At 45.9% G+C, this 20,211-nt stretch overlaps 1 protein-coding gene across 1 annotated transcript in view; it reads right to left on the bottom strand.

Annotated features, from left to right (window-relative positions):
- ACER2 (alkaline ceramidase 2) overlaps positions 1-20,211 on the bottom strand; it is a 64,472-nt gene that overhangs the window by 29,500 nt on the left and 14,761 nt on the right. Inside the window, 2 exon segments of the mRNA XM_084776503.1 lie at positions 486-623; positions 9,246-9,383. Of these exon segments, the coding sequence (XP_084632629.1) occupies positions 486-623; positions 9,246-9,383 (276 nt within the window).

Below are 20,211 nucleotides of genomic sequence, written 5' to 3'. Positions count from 1 at the left end.
GAGCTGTAAAAAGAATGGATGAGGCTGTCCCCAGCTGACCTGTGGGGTCTAAGCTTTCACCTGGCCACAAGGGCCCCGGAGGCGTGGTTCCTATTAAGGATGCTCTTGTCCTCGCTTTACAAAAGGTCCCCAGTCCCCCCCTCCCCCACCCCCACCCCCACCTTCTAGCCAGACCCGAGAGCTCAGGTTGCAGACTCGGTTTTCAGCCTCCCCAGGACTAATTAAGGCGCTGCGGCACCCACTGTGCAGCATAACAATTAGGTCTTTGGGAGGGTTTGTTCTGGCTAAGCCAGCTCCCTGGAGCCACGTTCACACTCTCCCTTACTTTCCATTGTTTCTAACAGGTCTGAGGAAGGGGAGAAAGAGCTGGACGACGGGCTTTGTGCCTTTCCCCTGAACCCACCTGCACCCCGCCCAGCAGCAAGTGCGGACACCAGTGCCACAGCCAGCGAGGAGGCCGCCATCACCTCAGGGCAGGAACTTACCACACACAGTGCAGGTAGGGGAAGTGAAAAGCCGAGAGCAGCTCACAGAAAGCCCGGTCGCTGATCCAGCAGAAGACGGCGAGAGTCCACCAGAGGCCAGAGAAGAGGCCCAGCTTAAAAACCCGGACATTGTCACACCTACGAGGGAGAGAGAGAGAGAGGTCGGTCGGTTCCGGTTTCCACGGGCTTTGCTGGCTACCTCTTCTGTGTGTCCAAAACTTCTCACCCGCCCCAGCTCTTGGCATTGGCATCCTAGTGAACACAGACTCACAGACGTAAACATCACGTCTACACACATGACTCACAGAACCCTATTTGGCGCACCTGCCTGGCCCCCTGCCCCTGACTGAATACACAGAACCACCCGCCATCTTGAAAGGGTACCCATCATGTCTGATGCAGATACAGAGCTAGTCTGTCCTCTGCCCACAGACCCCCCACATCCAGTTTCTTAGCTCTTCCTTCAGAATCCACCCCAAATCTGCTCTCTGGCCATGTGGGGCCAGGCCCCCATCATATCTTCCTCTCTAACCCACTCTCCACTTGGTCCTGGTAGCAGCCAACAAGCATTGCTCTGTTGCAGTGCCTTAATGACAGAGTGAGGCGCAGCATCCACAGTGGCTCCCTTTTTTGTTTTCTCTCCATACTTTGGCCCTTTGCTCAAACTCTGGTAGATCTGGGCTGTTCGTTGAACGCCCCCCTGAGCCTTAGCATGAACGGACCCTACAGCCTCCCTACTTGCTTTGCCTTGTCTGGAGTGCTTTGCCCTCACATAGCCGTGTGGTTCACTTGTCTTCAAGTGCCTGCACAACATCATTCGGGCAGCCTAGATTGGTTTGAATGAGGCTGTCCCATTGGATGAGTACTCGGTCCCCAGGTGGTGGTGCTGTTTGGGAAGTTTAGAAGGTATGGCCTTGAAGGAATTATGTCACTGGAGGCAGCCTTGCCTTGGCTTTCCATACACTGACAGTGAGGCCCCATTGCTGAAGACAACACACACACACAACTCAGTGAACACAGAGAAGTCAAGCTGGTGCCTACCCAGAGCCTTCACTCTTATCGACTGGTACTCATAGTACTGGAGGTAAACGCCAACCCACTTATAAACCCTTCAATTTACATGAATGACCTGCCCGCAAGATACACCGGTGTAACAGTGGCACAAAGCATATTGGAGTAACCAACCAATACCTGCTCTAAGACCCACGTCATGAGATGGACCCCATACCCAACATCGCTTGGGTGGCCAAGAACCTTACAGTAGGATGCCCAAGGAACTAGGGGAAAACCAAATATTACTGTTCTGCTTCAGGAAGGTAGCAATAAAATGCTATTCCTCATAGATCCCTGGCCTCGCTCAGCCATCATCAGAGACAGTTCCTCCCGCAGCAACGCAGAGACTCCCAAATACAAAAACCCACAGTCAGACAATATGCAGACACTGGGAGGCCTTAGAAGACCCAGCCCTAAAAGGGTTGTCTCCATCAGATCCCTCCCCTTAGGTAACTCTTTAGAAGAGGAGGCAGAAAAATTGTAAGAGCCAGAGGAGAGGAAGGACACCAAAGAAATAAGGCCTTTCAAACCCAACAGGACCAACACTGGTGTGAGCTCACAGAGCCGGTGGCAGCAAGGCACAGGGCCTGCATGGGCCCTCGAGCTGAGTGAGCACACTCGCCTGTCCCTCACCCAAAAGCTCTGTTTTTGTTTTTTGTGTTTTGGCTTGTTTTTTGAGAAAGAACTTAAAGTTAGGTGGGTAGAGGTAGGAGAGGATCTGGAAGTCCTTGGCAGGGAGGCAAAAATATGGTCAAAATACATTTAAATTTAAAAATTGTTTTAAATAATTTTTTTTTAATGTGTGAAAAGAAAAGTCCATTTTCTCCAAGTGTTCACCCTTGAGGAAATGAGCCACCCTTAAGGGTGGGTTCCAGGGCAAGCAGTAGACGTCCAACACAGAAGAAACCCAAGCACATCTTTGGAGGGTCTTCGCCACATTAGGTCAGAGCCTTTCTTCAACCTTATGGGTCCTTTGCATATATATTATGGCTTCCAGCCTTGGGTTTTCACATATATTCCTGTGAAAATATATGTGAATCTCTGTATCTATATGAGTTTCTTGCTGGACGTGGTGGTGCACACCTTTAATCCCAGCACTCGGGAGGCAGAGGCAGGCGGATCACTGTGAGTTCAAGGCCAGCCTGGTCTACAAAGTGAGTCCAGGACAGCCCAGGCTACACAGAGAAACCCTGTCTCAAAAAACAAAAACAAAACAACAACAACAACAAAAAAGAAGTTTCTTATGCTCTCTCTTTGGGTCTTTTTCCTTATACGTCTGTTTTATAACAAGAAACAGAAAGGGTGTGGATCCGGGTGATGGGGATCGGGGGAAGAGCTGGGAGGAGTAGGGGAGGGGACATGTAATCAGAATATACTGTACCAAAAAAATCTATTTTCAATAAAAGAAAAAAGACAAGTTGCCTTACTCGTGGTATGTTATCACAGCAGTAGACAGGTAACTAACCCAAAGCCCTGTCCCAAGCACAGTTTTTAATCATTGCAAAAGCCATTCCCTCCCAAGACCCTCCCTCTTTCTTCCATTCCGCCTTTTGACAGGTGGATTTCAGGTTTTACTTTTTTCAAGACATGGTTTCTCTGTATAGCCCTGGCTGTCCTGGAACTGTCTCTCTGTAGACCAGGCAGGCCTCGAACTCACAGAGATCCACCTGCCTCCGCCTCCCGAGTGCTGAGATTAAAGGCGTGTGCCCGGCCGGCTGGTCTGTTCCTCCTTTCCTGTAACCCTCTTGGTATCTAATTCGCTGTTTGTCCCCCAGTGGCACATAAGCTGTTCACCCCAGTGTCCTCAGCACTGCAGCAGTGCCATGCATAGAAAAAGCTATCGAGATTTAGTTTAAAAAAAAAAAAAGAGTTCTTATGCACTTAGAAAAAATGTTCATCTGAAACAAGTCCTGCTGGTTGTCAGAAACCTACAACAGTTTGTTTTTGTTTTCTTGTTAGGGAATTTTTCCTAAATTGGAAAATGTCTATTCCTGGGGAGGAATGTCTAGCAAGCCCACTGACAGCTGAGGGCTGAAGAGGTTCTAGATCTTTCTTCCAGGAACCTTTTCCTCAGTAGACCACTCCTGAGTAAGTTACAGTCCTGCAGGGGGCTCAGCATCTAAGAAAAGGCTTAATTCATATTTTCTGAGCAAATGGACAGATGTCATAAGCCCACCAGGCTACAGCCATACCGACTACCTGATAGAAACAAAAGCAGAGGCTTTAGTAAAAATGAGGTAAGACAGCAGTTCACAAGCTCTGTTTAAAAACAAAACAAAAACTGGGCGTGGTGGCGCACACCTTTAATCCCATCACTCGGAGGCAGAGGCAGGCGGATCGCTGTGAGTTCAAGGCCAGCCTGGTCTACAAAGCGAGTCCAGGACAGCCAAGATAACATAGAGAAACCCTGTCTCAAAAAAAAAAAAAAATTAAAAATTTAAAAATTTAAAAAATAAAATAAAACAAAGCAAAACAAAACAAAATGCTCTCTTAGAGGAAGGTCAAATGCCACATTTGAAAAGTATTTCTGAAAGAACAAATAGAGGTCCTGGACACATAGAAGTCATTAACTTCCATCTGACCTACTTTGCTTCTTATTGCAATGACAAAAATGTCATGACCAAAATCAAATTGGGAAGAAAAGGGTTATTACACGTTACAGCTCCCCGGTCCCAGGCCGTCACTGAGGGAAGCCAAGGCAGCAACCAAAGGGAAACATTTGGCAGGAGAAACTGAACAGACACACAAAGAAACACTGCGTTCAGGCTTGCTCTTTATGCCTGTCCCTCCCTAGGACTGGCACTGCTCACAGTGGGATGGGCCTGCTCATATCAATCAATAATTAAATTAAATTAAATTAAAATTTAAAAAGCCCAGAAGGGCTCGAGAGATTGCTCAGAGGTTAAGAGCGCTGATTGCTTTTCAGAGGTCCTGAGTTCAATTCCCAGCAACCACATGGTGGTTCACAACCATCTATAAGGTGATCTAATGCCCTCTTCTGGCCTGCAGGTATACATGCAGGCAAAGCACTGTATACATAATAATAACTAAATAAAAATTTTTAAAAAGAAAGAAAATGTCCAGAGACATGCCTACAGGCCTGTGTGATGGAAGCATTTTCAATTGAGTTTCCCTCTTCTCAAATGACTGGAGCCTGTGAAAACCATCACAGTAACAAACTACCTGAGACAAGTGACTTAAAAAGAGGAAAGAAGCCGGGCATGTTGGCGCACGCCTTTAATCCCAGCACTTGGGAGGCAGAGACAGGTGGATCGCTGTAAGTTCGAGGCCAGCCTGGTCTACAGAGCAAGTCCAAGACAGCTAAGGATACACAGAGAAACCCTGTCTCGAAAAACCAAACCAAAACAAACAAAAACAAAATAAAAAAAAAAAAAAAAGAGGAAAGAATACTACTGGCTCATACTTGAAGACATTTCAGGCCATGGCCACCTTGGCTCCTCAGGACAGGGAGAACGAGGACAGGCAAATCTACTTACTTCGTGATCACCAAGAAGCAAAGAGACAGGATCAGATAGGTTCCCAAATTCTCCTTCAAGAACTTGCCTCATGTGACCTTACTCCCTTCCAGAAGGCTCCACTCCAGCTAGTTCCAAGGCCAGCAGCCAAACCTTAAGCATTTCCGATATTTAAGACATAACCCCAGTATCCCCCAAAGGCATAGACCAAGGGGCAGGCAAGATGGCTCAGGGTTAAGAGACTGGCTGCTCTTCTAGAGGACCTGGGTTCCACATGGCAGCTCACAATGGTCTGCAACTCCAGTTCCAGGGTATCTGACACCCTCTTCTGATGTCTGAGGGCATCAGGCATGCATCATACATGTGACACACAGACATACGTGCAGGCAAAAGAGGGAGGGAGGGAGGGAGGAGGGAGGAAGTGGGGGGGGCAGAAACATGAATGAGCCAGGTATGGCAGCACATGCCTTTAATCCCAGCACTTGGAGGACAGAGGCAGATGGATCTTTATGGATTCAAGGCCAGCCTAGTCTAAATAGCAAGTTCTAGGCTAGCCAGGGCTACAATATTGAGACCTTGTCAAAACAAAACAAAAAACACTCTAGTCCTCCTGTGAGTAAAAGAAAGCTCCCAAAGAGCATCTACCACGAGCCCACCACCTTTTCCTCAGTCCTCTGTCGCAACACTTCCTGAACTGCATGCTCTACACGGCAGCAGCTGTCTCTTCATGCTGCATCCTCTCACTGAGCCCGGCTGCTCTCCTTCACATGGCTTATCACAAGCTGAGGTTCCATATCTTCTGTGTAGTGATGTGCTTCATGCCTTGCAGGGGCTAAGTAAACACTTGCTGAGTAATAAAGTGTAATAAAGTAGAGGGGCAACTTCAGCTGGACTCCAGTGATTTGGAAAGAACCTTATTATTTTTACTCAGCCTTTGCTTATTGGTCTTGAGGCATGTCCTGCTACAGCCGATGATCAGGATGCTCGGGGTCAGCTCAGGACTGTCCCAAACCTGGCTCAACCAGGTTTTAGTCTCATTCTCAGACTATCAGTGTGAGGTCGGGTTTCAGAAGGAAACAAGCGGTGCAAAATTAGTATATGCGACAGGACCAGACTTCGAGGTACAAAATCCTGAGAGCAGTGCCCACTATTTCTTCTCTTACTGAGCCTTTATTGTGGTGGGGGTAGGGGTGGGGGTGGGGTGGGGTGGGGAGTGTTTTGTTTTGCTTTTGAGACAGAATCTCACGCTGTAGCCCTGCTGGCTGTCCTGAAACTAACTGTGCAGACCAAGCTGGTCTTGACCTCACAGAAGTTTTCCTGTCCCTGCCTCCCTGGGACTAAAGGCATGTACTGTCACACGCAGCCTCCTTTATTGTATTCTCAAGGTGCTTTCTTTCTTTTTTTTTAATTATTTTTTTTTACATATACATTTATATTATTACACATATAACTTAAGGTGCTTCTTTTTTTGTTTTGTTTTTTGTTTTGGTTTGGATTTTTTGTTTTGTGTTGTTGTTGTTTGAGGTGCTTCTTAAGGATAAAATAACCATTCTTAGAAGCAGAAAAAGATGTGTTTTTTAAAATATCATTTTAAAAATGTTTTAAGTGTATCTACTTTACACGGATGAGCATTGTGCCTGCATGTGTGTATGTATATGCACCATGTGCATGCCTGGATGTGCAAAGGCTCCTAAAGAGAGTGTCTGGTCCCCTGGAACTGGAGTTATTGTGATGGTTGTGACCCATGGTGTGGGGGCTGGGAATCGAAAGCCCGTCCTCTGCAAGAGCAATAAACAAGTGCTGTAAACCTTGAGCCTTTCCAGGCCCCACAAAAGGTTGTTTTTACAAGTAGTTCAAATACAGAAGAGTCTCTTAGCTACGCGATTTAAACGTCCCAGAGTTCAGCAGTATCAGGTCATGACCCTGAATGGGAGTAAACTTTCATTTTCTCCTGGTGAGGGAAGGTTCAGAAGACGTGCTCCAGGAAGGAAGGCTGGAGAGAGCACAGTCCTTCCTCTTTGTCCCCGAGGCAAGGCAAGGCACATTGGGACCAACTGGCTTAGACGGGACAGGTCATGCGAGAACAGGGAAGATGCGGAAGGAAATGCACCCTTTTTTTCTGGGAATATTACCAAAGTAGGGAACCTTTCCTTTCCCCTTCCTCTCTGGGATCTGGGCGGTAACTGAGTTACAGCAGGGAACGAAAAGACCTGAGCCCTGTCCACTCCATGTCCCTTTGTCCTTCTGTGACAAGTGGGAATTGAACAAAACACAAATTACTTCCTAATCATGGTTGTAGTGAGTGACGTAAAGGAAAGCAATACAAGGACACACAAGTGGCCCAAAACTAGAGGGCCAACAACAGTTAAGCATGTCAAGGGTCAGAAATGGGAAGTGTCACCAAGGGTCTGGAGCTAGAGGGACCTGGGCTCAGAAGACATAGAAGTCAGAATGGCCGAGAACACACAGTGGGGGCAGGTGGGGGACGGGGGGGGGGGGGGACACATGCTCAACTTACAGGGGCAGCAGAGATGTGTGTGAAAGACTTTGAATTTTACTGGCATTGCCATGACAACCGAGACCAGAGCTGTTCTGGGAAACATAGCTTCTGACCTGGACATCCGGGACACATAGCACTCCTATTTAACACAACTGGAAACGCTACAGAGAAAACTAGGGATGGGAAAGACAGGTAAGGAGCCTGACCTTGTCAACTTGAACTCTCCATACCTGTGACCCCTTCAATTGCGGGGTCAGGTGAGCAGCTAAGAAACTAAAGATAAGAAAGACAACGGCATAAATCCGGTGTGGAGATGCACACTTTTAATTCCAGGAGGCAGAGGCAGGCAGATCTCTGAATTCAAGGACAGCTAACTTGGTCTACAGAGCAAGTTCTAGGACAGCCAGGGCTATACAAACAAACCCTATCTCAAAACAAACAAACAAACAAACAAACAAACAAAAAACAAAAAAAATAACAACATTTGGAGGCTAGAGAGATGGTTGAAGGTTTAAGAGAACTGGCTGCCCTTTCACAGGACCCAGCTTCAACTCCCAACATCCATGTGGTGGCTCACAATCATCTTTAACTCCAGTTCCAGGAAATCTGATGCCTTCTTCTGGCTTCCCCAAGTACCAGGCATGCAAGTGGTACACAGACACACACACAGACACAGACACACACACACACATACACACACACACACACACACACACACACACACACACATATGTGTATATATGTGTGTGTGTGTGTTTTATATATATATATATATATATAAAATAATATAAAAATATATATATATAAAACACACACACACAGACAAAGCACCCAATAAAGTCTTTTTAAGTTTTAAAAAGTCTCTCTTGGGCACAGTATCTTCCACTTATAACCCCAGCACTAGGGGAGCTTTACTGGAAGGATCACTATGAGTCAGCCCCCAGCCTGGCCAGCTATGGCTACATAGCAAGAGCTGGATTCAAAGCATCAAGACATTCAGTGTTCATAATACGAGAAGCATAGATTCAAATACACTTTTAAAGTAGCTACCAGAAAAACAAGTGTTTTCAGCAAATCTTAAAATGACAGCAACGACATATGTATTTGTGGCTAGAAGACCAACACACAAGACCTAAAATAAAATATTTGGGTTTTTTTTTTTATATTTTAGTTTTGTACGTATGAATGTTTTGCTCGAATGTATATGTGCCATGTACATGCCTGGTGCCTGCAGAGGCCAGAATCGGGTGTTGGATGCTTGGGAGCCACCATGTAGGTGCTGGGAAGAAAGCCAAGGATGTCTGGAAGGGCAACAAGTGCTCTTAACCACTGGGCTATATCTCCAGAGCCCATAAAATGTTTCTGAAAGGGCTGAAGTGGAGATCTGGATAATTTAGAAGTGAAGAACACTTACTGATCTTCCAGAGCACCCAGATCTGGTCTCAGCACACATGTCACTGCTCCAGTTCTGGGAACCAGACTACTATTCTAATCTCTGCGGGATCCTGCATGCACATGGTGTGATGCATACATCCAGACATATGTATACACATACACACAAAATAAAATATATAAATTTTTAAATATATATAATAAATCTTTTTTTTCTTTTTTTTTATAACAAATCTTTTTTAAAAAATGTTTCTGCATATGAACATGACGTCTTCATCTACAACATCCCAGAAGAAAGTGGCTACCCAGGCAACAAAACACTGGAAGAATGGTACCCACCTCTTTAACTCTGCGATGAGCAGCCCAGTGCATGGAACCCCCAGAATCATCAGAGAGATATTGTTGATGGCAGGCTTGACAAACGCTAGGCACGTTGTAACTGCAGACAGGACACACACCACTGCCTTGAACCTGCCCCTAAACCAGTGGAAGTGAAACAAAACCCATTAGCAAAGGAAGTCACGCTTGTTCGTTTAACGTGCTCCCCTCAACCTCATGCTGAGGACTGAGTCCAAGGCCTTGTGCATGCTGGGCAAGCACACTCCCATGGCTGGCTTGTTACTGCTGTCTGGGCAGACCAAGAGCTTCTACACCAGCACGTCTCAATTATCCTAATGGTGGTGACCCTTTAATACAGTTCCTCATGTTGTGCTGACCCCCAACAGTAAAATTATTTCGTTGCTACCTTCATAACTGTAATTTTGCTACTATGATGGATCGTAATGTAAATATCTGACATGCAGGAGATCTGATGTGTGATGGGGTCACGACCCACAGGTTGAGAACCTCTGCTCTACATTAAGTACTGTTATGTCACAGATGAAGCAGATCCAAACGCCGTCCATCCGCTCTGCTTCTTAGGAGCTGGTTGTCAGGAAACCAAAGACTTGGGAAACATTTAGTTGTGAAAATGGTTAAACCTCATTCAGCCTCAGTCTCTGGGGGAGAGACTGGTAATGATTTCCCTGCTCTTATCTTTCTGTGTTTCGTCAGATGTTCTTCTGGAAAACTTGACAAGTCCTTTCGGTATAAACCAGACAGAGTAGCACAGAATGATAATTCCAGTACTTGGGAGGTAGAGGCAGGGGGATCAGGGGTTCAAGACCCTGTCTCCAAAAATAAAATTTTTCAAAATTGTAAAAGCACAGAAGCAGTTTAGACTTTGCAGGCCCTAAGCTCTTTGCTGCAGTTACTCAACCCTTTCTAAAGATAAGTTCAGGAATGTCATGCCTATGTGCTGATAAGCATCACAGAATCCATTTAGCCCCAAGGAGTTTGCCAAACCCTGCTCTACCAGGTCAATATGCGTGACTTTTATGAGACATCAGAGACCGTTAATAAAGCATAAAGTTACTACTTTTTTAAAAATCCTGGGCCGGGAGTGGTGGTGCATGCCTTTAAAGCCAGCATTCGGGAGGCAGAGACAGGCAGATCTCTGTGAGTTTGAGGCCAGCCTGGTGTACAAAGCGAGTTTAGGACAGCCAGGACTACACAGAGAGACCCTGTCTCAAAACAAACAAACAAACAAACAAAACAAAACCTGTGTTCCCAGCCTACAAAACCAAAAGTTTCACAGCAAAAAAACTATTTCCTGGCAGCCTGTAGGTCTAGCATGACTGGAAGTTTGTATTGACAAGATTTTTAACATGACACAAGACAAAGCACTGACACTCTCCTCATGGCCTTCAGGGAAGTGGAGCCAGCCGGAAGTGGGGACGTGACCCTGGACGTGCTTCCTCCTCTCCTCAGCAACTCCGTTTCCTGATCCATAGAGCGAGAAGGCCCAGGCCAGGCCATTCTCAGGCCTTATCTATGACTTATATTAAGGAGCACATGATTTTCCTGTAGTTTCTGTTATTTGTCATTTGCAGAATTTCTTTTGGCCAAGAGCCCCGGACCAGGTCACAGTTAGGAAACTGATTGGAATGAAGTTCTAGACGAAAGAAATCAAAGGGCATCGGCCCTTCAAAACACAATTGTATCTTCTAAAGGGGGAAAGCATTTGTCATCAAGGCACAGGAAGTCATTGATCAAGCTGACAACGGTCTCACTGGAATGAGCAGGCTTTGTAGCCCTGAACCAGTGGGGAACAGATGTGTGTGAAAGGAAGCAGGCAGCAAATGCTCAGGATACTGGTGTTTTCTTCCTGACAGGCCAGAGCTCTTCAGCCACGGGAAGCAAGGCTGCCCAGCTTGAGAACAGCCCCACCAGCACCAGGCACATGGCCTCCGGGGCACCAGGCAACTCTCTCTGCCAGCTCCTGATGTGCCAAGGAGAGGGCGTTTTGCTGGTCTCTCTCTCTTCTCCTTGTCACAAGATAAGCTCATGTGTTTCCATACCTTCTCACTGTACACCACACACACACACACACACACACACACACACACACACACACACTTCAATTGGGAGCATATAACCAGATATTCACAGGCTGGAGACGTAGCCGGGTTAGCATGATGCCTCCCTATCATGCCTGAAGCCCTGAGGTCCATCGCTTGCATCTCAAAAATGGGTGTGACCGTGCATGTTCGTGATCCTAGTACATGAAAGGGGGGCGGGGCACGGCAAGCTTGAAGCCAGCCCGGGACACATGAGCACTGGTTTTTGTTTTGGTCTTTAAGAAAGAAAGAGAGAAAGGAAGGAAGGGAGGGAGGGAAGGAGAAAGAAAGAGATGGGAGAAGAGAGAAGCTGAGAAGCTGCAGGGGTGGGGGAGGGGAGGGAGGGGGATGAGAAGTGAACATATTTCCAAGGCATAGCACTTGCATACCCAGTGGTTTAGGATTCAAGCACAAGTTAGAAAGTGGAATAGAGTAGTTAAAAAGCACAGCTGTTTCCGATGGACGGATGGAAAATCCTGCCCACTGTTCAGTAGCTGTAGGACCTTCACAAGAAGCTCAATGCTTCCAGACTTTCCCGCTGAAACTGAACCAACTACACACATGGCATTCTTGTGAGAACTACAGTCCTTAATGCAGAGCCCAAGACATGTGATGTGCCAATAAGACCCATTATCACCAACTTTTTTTTAAAAATAATAAATACTATATTAACAATATTACTATTGTTGAGCTGGGCATTGGGGTTCATAGCTGTAATCCCAGCATTTGGGAGTCTGAGGCAGGAGGATTGCTATGAGTTGAGGCCACCTAGAATAAGAGTGTGACCATGTCTCAAAAGTAAATACAACAAAGCAAATGAAACAGAAAGAAAAAAAAATAATACTATGCTGACAATATCTTCTGAGAGAGAGCAGGCTGGAGAGCCGTCGTAATTCCCCGAAGGCTCAGCATACTACTGCCAAATAGTTTAAAGGCTCATGCTTCAGGAGGCAGTCCCAGAAACCTCCCCACACCAGGTCCAGAGGGAGTGGAGGAATGTTCTGGACAATGAGGACATCCTGGTGTGCAACCAGTCGAAGTAAACCGAAGCCACAGAGCCGTCAGAAAGCCAGCTGGCCCAGCATGCCTAAGCGAGAGTCACCAAAGGCCCTGTACATTATTACAGTCAGAAATTTCCCGGGATCGAGAGGCCCTGACAGTGTGTTTCTTAAACTGGGACGACAGGTGGTCCCTACAGCCCAGATAGTCTCATGCCAGAGCACACAGTGACGGAACTCTGAGTACTCCTTTCTTCTGTATTCCCCAAACCCAAATCTAGCAACCCAACTTCCTGCCCATTATCTCATAATAAAGCTGTGGCCATCATCTACCCCTTAAAGAGGAGGTTTTCAACCTTAATGATCCTGTTTCTTATATTTAGTACTTGGGTATATCACCTTTACTCTTGTAAAGTGAAACAGACTTTGCGAATGATAAAACCATGTCCCACAAATGTCTGCGATGTTCCTTAAGATGCTTAGGACTCACTGGTTTTGACCCTCAGAAAGGAAACACAGCTACTTAAAGCAGCCAGCCCTTGCTATCCGTGGTAGTATATCACTCAGCCCCGAGGAGGGCCTCAGGGAACTCGCACAGCCCTCTTGTTTCATAAGTGAAGCACCGAGTCCCAGGGACTGTAAGCTTCTAGCCTTCTGGGTGCTAAGACAGGCAGGGGTTAGCCTGCTCCCTAGCCACACAAGATACTAAAAATAAAGTAGAACCCCAAATGAGGTCTGGGTGTAGGTTTTGTAAAAAGGAATCATACAAGCATAAGTGAGGGGTTAGCCTATAATAACACTCTTTTCTCTCTCTCTCTCTCTCTCTCTCTCTCTCTCTCTTTCTCTTTCTCTCTCTCTCTCACTTTGTCTGAAAATTTTTTTTAAATCTAAAATTATGAATAGCCACCAGTCGTACAGTGTATATTCTGAAGAGCTCGGATTTCTAAGCAAAATGAGACTCTATCTTTTCCTAACCTATCAATGATATCGTATTGGTATAATAAACACTAACTTTCTATAGATGGCATTCTCTTTTCTGTTGTTGCGTTTTTTTGTCAACTAGACTCTTAGCTGAGAAGGCGGTCCCATCGGTTGGTCTGTAGGATGTCTCTAGAGGCATCTGTCTTGATGAATGACTGGTGTGGGGGAAGAGGGCCCAGCCCACTAAGGGTTGCTGGACGGGGATGTAAGAAAGATAATTGAAGAAACCTACAAGAAGAACATTATGATGGGCGGATCTGGGCCCAAGGGTCCTGCTCAAACTATGGCACCAGCCAAGGACAATACGTGCAGTAAACTTTGAACCCCTACCCAGATCTAGCCAACGGACAGGACATTCTCCTCAGTTGAGTGGAGAGTGGGGTCTGACTTTCATAGGAACTCTGGTGCCCCATATTTGACCACGTCCCCTGGAGGGGGAGACCTGGTGGCACTCAGAGGAAGGACAGCAGGTTACCAAGAAGAGACTTGATACCCTATGAGCCTATACAGGGGGAGGTAATCCCCCTCAGGAACAGTCATAGGGGAGGGGAGTAAGGGGAAAATGGGAGGGAGGGAGGAATGGGAGGATACAAGGGATGGGATAACTATTGAGATATAATATGAATAAATCAATAAAATTTAAAAAAAGAAAAAAGAAGAGAAAAAAAGAAAAGAAAATGAAAGCAACTGAAACAGAAACAAATAAATAGAAAGATATCTGGAGGCAAAAAAAAAAAAAAGAAAGAAAGAAAGAAAGAAAGAAAGAAAGAAAAGATAACTGAATGTGAGCCTGGGGAGCAAGCTAGTAAGCAGCACTTTCTCCTCAGTCTCTGCTTCCAGCCTGAACTTCCTGCCCTGACTTCCTGTCATGATGGAATACAACTGTAAGTTGAAGTAAACCCTTTCCTCCCCACGTTGCTTTTGGTCATGGTACTGATCACAGCAATAGAAATGAGGACACCTTATAAATGTATGTCTGGATCTGTGTTTATAGTAGCTTCTCGCACTTACCGAGTCCTCATATACTCTGTGAGCAAGATACTATATGTATCTTTTTAAATTTCATTTTCTCTTTTAACTAGGACTTGAACTCAAGGCATTGTGCATGCTACACAAGGGCTCTGTAATAAATTACACTCATACCCATCTCTCATTTTCCCTCTGATCCCCTTAGGGGTGTGTGTGTGTGTGTGTGTGTGTGTGTGTGTGTCTGGGTATGAGCTGAGATTACTGATAGGAGTTCTGAAGGCTGGCCTGCTGCCTCTCTGCAGAACAGCCACCCTCTGTAATCCCAAGAAGCCCCATGGATGCTTGACACTCTGCCTTCCTGTCACTGGGAGACTGAAGATGGTCAAATAAGCAAGAGCCTCTCACTTGCTTTCCCTTTGCTGTGTGCTGCTGCTTGCTCATTCAAGTTCTCCAAGCCTGTTCACCCCTTGCTTTGTCCATGTACCTCAGAAACCCAAAGCAGCGCTGTCCACTGTGTGCCACTGGCAGCCATGACAGCTGAGGGACAGCACTGACCATGTTGTTCAGCATGGTGCAAAGTGTGTGTCTGTCATCTCAGCCCTGGGGAGTTCACAGATGAGGAAATAGCAAGCCAAGCCACCCAGGTTCTAAGCAGAACCAGCAGGAATCCAACCCATCTCCAGTCAGGACACAGGACATGTGGTCCTCAGCCTCCAGGGACTCTCCACATACCAGGGCACAGTGCTCACATCATCACAACCTCTCTTGGGCAACACTGCACAGTGCTGTGATGGACAGTCCCTTGTAGGTCTCAGACATTGCTCATACTGTTTTCATTACTAAGTTGATAGGTTTCAATTTAAGACATCAACACCCTGCATCCTTTTCTCCTGTTGCAACATTCCCCTCTAGTGCCCCATGAAAAGAGGAAAGAAAAAGGGTGTCTATGGTTGATAGAATAAAAACTGCTGCTTGAGCCGGAGGTGGTGGCGCACGCCTTTAATCCCCAGCATTCAGGGAGGCAGAGGTGGGTGGATCTCTGTAAGTTCAAGGCCAGCCTGGTCTACAAAGTGAGTCCAGGATAGCGAAGTCTACACAGAGAAACTCTATCTCAAAAAACCAAAACTAAACAAAAACAAAAACAAGAAAACCGCTGCTTGGAGTTTCAAAGCCAGGACTACAGAATGCCACAAGCTGGAAAAACCCTTATTCTCATTTCTTCAGTTTCAAACTCAGATCCTAAGAGCTGAAAGATGACTTCTTAAGGGAAAGCAGGCCCTCCATGCAGAGACTAACACACACTGGGATGTGTAAGGGGTGAGGACATTCTGAGTGTATGTATAGTGATGACATAAGCATGGTCCAGTTAAGGACCACAATGTCTCAGACTCAGGAATGGCAGAGCTTTCCCCTGGTCTGTGTGTGAATGTTAACGATGTGTGCAGAAAATGTCCACAACAGCTTCCTCCTCTCTATATTTACAACCTGGCACTGCTCCTGTATAGAGACCTCCTGCCGAGATTAACTAACCCTGCCTCCTGCTTAGCTGTATACAGTAACCCTGCCTCCTGCTCCAGATGTTTGCAGTAACCCTGCCTCCTGCTCCAGATGTTTGCAGTAACTCTGCCTCCTGCTCCAGGTGTTTGCAGTAACCCTGTCTCCTGCTCCAGATGTGTGCAGTAACCCTGTCTCCTGCTTAGCTGTATACAGTAACCCTGACTCCTGCTCCAAGTGTTTACAGCAACCCTGCCCCCTACTCCAGATGTTTACAATAACCCTGCCCCCTGCTCCAGATGTTTGCAGTAACCCTGCCCACTGCTCCAGATGTTTGCAGTAACCCTGCCTCCTGCTCCAGATGTTTGCAGTAACCCTGCCTCCTGCTCCAGGTGTTTGTAGTAACCCTGTCTCCTGCTCCAGATGTGTGCAGTAACCCTGCCTCCTGCTTAGCTGTATACAGTAACCCTGACTCCTGCTCCAAGTGTTTACAGCAACCCTGCCCCCTGCTCCAGATGTTTGCAGTAACCCTGCCCACTGCTCCAGATGTTTGCAGTAACCCTGCCCCCTACTCCAGATGTTTACAGTAACCCTGCCCCCTGCTCCAGATGTTTGCAGTAACCCTGCCCCCTGCTCCAGATGTTTGCAATAACCCTGCCCCCTGCTCCAGATGTTTACAGTAACCTTACCTCATTCAGATATATAAAAGAAAGGCACTGAATTTCCAAGTTGCTGCTGCTATCGCTGCATCTCCATCAGACCCATGGCCCACCGGATCCCAGTTCTCTGTCTATATGTCTGTCATTTCTTTATTCCCTTATTGTTCCAGGTGAGTCAGTCCCTAACCCTTGCAGAATGCAACACCAGAGGTGACCAGTGGGCACCCCAGGAGCTGGTGGGTAAAGTTAAAAGTCCCTCACCTGCAAAACCACCTTGTAACAGAGCCACATGCTCTTTCTTGGTCCCTACCTTGCACATCTGTGGCTTCTCCTGAGATGGACCAAATTTTACAAGAGATCCTGTGGTCACCATAGCACCCTGCGCACACTGTAAAGCACACTTTCTGTGGCTGGGGAGGTAGTTAAGTGGCAGAGAGAGAGTGCGAGGACATGAGTTCAGTCCCTAGTAACAGACAGACAAAGGCAGAAAGAAGGCAGAAAAGGAAGGAATGGGGAATCCGAGAGCATTCTTTTCTAATTTGCTCTTTCTCGTTTTTCTTTTTTGGTAATTTTCTTCAGGATACTTCTAAATCTACACGAAAATAATACTACTCAAGTCCTACTTCGAAAATGAAGATGAATTCACTTGGGCCAGGTGTGGTGGCGCACACCTTTAGTCCCAGCACTTGGAGACAGAGGCAGGAAGCTCTGTGGATTCAAAGCCAGCCTGGTGAGTTCCAAGCCAGCCAGGACCCTGTCTCAAAACAAACAAATAAAATAAAACAAAAATACCTAACAGCAGCCAATGGTTGGTGTTCCCAGTCTACCAAAATGTCTGTACACATATGAAAGCACATATTGAGCAAGCCAGGCAAAGTGGCACATGCTCATAAGTCACACATTTGGGAGAGAGAGGCAGGAAGATTAGAAGTTCAACTTTCAGCTCAGCTACCTACGAACCCTAGTCTAGCCAGGACTGCAGGAGGCCTTGTCTCAAAACAAAACAAAGGCAAAACTGCAAAGGCTGGAGAGATGCTCAGTGGTCAAGAGGGCATTCTGCTCTTACAAAAGGACCCAGATTCAGTTTCCAGCACCCACACCAGGAACTTCACAGTCGTCTGTATGTATCTTCAGTTCCAGAGAAGCTGGCGCCTCCTTCTGGACTCCACGGGCAACTGCATGTGCACATTCTCTCTCTCTCTCTCTCTCTCTCTCTCTCTCTCTCTCTCTCTCTCTCTCTCTCTCTCTCTCTCTCTCTCACACACACACACACACACACACACACACACAAACACATAACTAAAAATAAAATAACTTAAAAAAGGAGGAGTGGGGAGGCAGAGGAAAGCAGATCGCTATGAGTTCGAGGCCAGCCTGGTCTACAAAGCAAGTCCAGGATAGCCAAGGCTACACAGAGAGAGCCTGTCATGAAAAACAAAACAAAAACAAAAACAAACAAACAAAAAGACAGTATCTGCTCGCCCTGAGAACTAAGTTCTATTCCCAGCACCCAGATGGCAGCTCATAACCATCTTTAACTGCAGGTCCAGAGGATCACGCGCCCTCTTCTGGCCTATGAGGGCAATGCATGCACATGGTACTCAGACATAAACTTAAGGCAAAACGTTTATACATATAAAATAAAAATAAATGCATCTTTCATTTTTGAAATATAAAACAAATGTATGTTTGTTTTGTACATGTATATAAGTATGTGTGTATGTAATCAACTTGGTTGATCCTAAAAGTAGGCTATCACATACACACACGATTGTACCATGTGCTTTCTGTAGCCAGTATTTTCCATGGGTATTCCTTTCACTCAGGTTTCAAAAAAAAAAATCAACAATTCTTTTTTTTCTATATTGATTTTATCTTTAATTATATGCATGGGTATGGGTACATGAGTGCAGGTGCTCACCGAGACCAGAGGTGTTGGATCCCCTGGAGCTGGAGTTACAGGCAATTGTGAACAGCCTCATATGACTGCTGGGAACCGAACTTGGGTCCTCAGCAAAACCAGCCCATGCTCTTAATCATGGAGCCATAGCTCCAGCCTCTGAAATCTTAATCCTTAATAGCTGCATAGCTCCTACTCCTTTCCAACAGGCAGAGAAATTATCGTTAATTGCTTTCTTGTTCTGATATAACTCTTCCCCAGGCAGGCATAGGGTGCTTCACTGACTCCAATCTTTTCAACTGTTTATCTGTATTCTGCATAAATTTTGACAAAACAGGCAATCCTCAAGATGAATATGTGCTTAGTAGGTTTGGGTACAAGTCTCTCTCTCTCTCTCTCTCTCTTTTTTTTTTTTTAAGATTTATTTATTTATTATGTATACAGCATTCTGCCTGCAGGCCAGAAGAGATGGTTGTGAGCCACCAGGTGGTTGCTGGGAATTGAACTCATGACCTTTGGAAGAGCAGTCAGTGCTCTTAACCTCTGAGCCGTCTCTCCAGCTGATTTACTCTGTGCCTTCCAATGAGAACCTCACACAGGTTTTCACTTGGGCTTCCTCTGATCAAACTGAAGTCAATATGGACGTCGCTGGCCCAGGCCACCAGCTCCATTTGCCAACATGGCACTCATCATCATTTGTATGCAGATCTGCAACTGGGTTCAGTGAAAGCACATTAGAGCAAGGGACTGTTGCTCTGTTTACTGTTATATCTTAGGTTGAAAAAATACATAGTATAAAATAAGTGTTCAAAAATGCTTGCTTAATAACCATATAATCCTAACACAATGTATATTGAAATGCATAGCTTCCTGAAATGAAGGGAAAAAAAAAACCAAAAAGCCACTATGAGGGCTGGATGCCTCAAAGAGCACTGGCTGCTCTTCCAAAGGTCTTGAGTTCAATTCCCAGCAACCACATTGTGGCTAGCGTTACCGTCTCGTCAGCAAGAACGACGCTGCACACACAAACAGGATCCTTCTGCAGTAAAGCTTTACTGCCTCTTGAGAGGAAGAGCATAAGCTTACAACACGAAAAACGGAGACAGAGAGACCAAACAGCAGAAACCCATCCCTTATATAGGAAACTGTCCTCCGCTTAGAATGTGTCAGTCCCTGATTGGCTGTTGCTCATTGGGTGAGATGACGCCACGGGAGAGGCAGAGCACAACGAGTGGAAAATCCCTTCGCACATGCGCAGATTAGTTGTTTGTCAGCATGGGACACAGGGTGTCAGCGCCATCTTGTAATGGCGAATGTGGGCGCGGCTTCCCACACCACATGGTGGCTCATAACCATCTATAATGAGATCTGGTGTCCTCTTCTACATGCAGGCATACATGCAAGCAGAATACTGTATAAATAGTAAATAAATAAATCTTTTTTAAAAAAAAGCTAATATGATGCAACGTAGAGCTAGCTCTGTGCCTTCGAGAACAAAATAGTGAGTGCAAACTCTGCTTCATGTGTGTGAACTGGTGGATGGGTGACACTTGAAGACATGTTCTAGCAGGAAACCAAAGGACTTTGAAATATTATCCAAAAAAAATGTCCCTTCCATCGGAAGTGTTTTCACTCTTGCTTATATCACACAAATCAGAACTCTGACTTTTTGTCCTTACCATAATGTTTTCTCCCAAGCAATTCTTATATCTGTCAGCCAAATGTATTGTCAGATCATTGAACTGGTGTACTATAAGAAAGTGTGTGATGAGGGTGTCACTAGCTGAGCTCACCCAAGCAGTAATTTGGTAGGTAAGTGTGTTACATTGTAATTCAATGTGAGTTACATTGATAGCGTCATCTAGT

The sequence above is a fragment of the Acomys minous genome (assembly GCF_964271855.1).
Source record: "Acomys minous genome assembly, chromosome: 1".
In the NCBI taxonomy this organism is placed as follows: domain Eukaryota; kingdom Metazoa; phylum Chordata; class Mammalia; order Rodentia; family Muridae; genus Acomys; species Acomys minous.
This window is presented reverse-complemented; position numbering and strand designations above follow the sequence as displayed.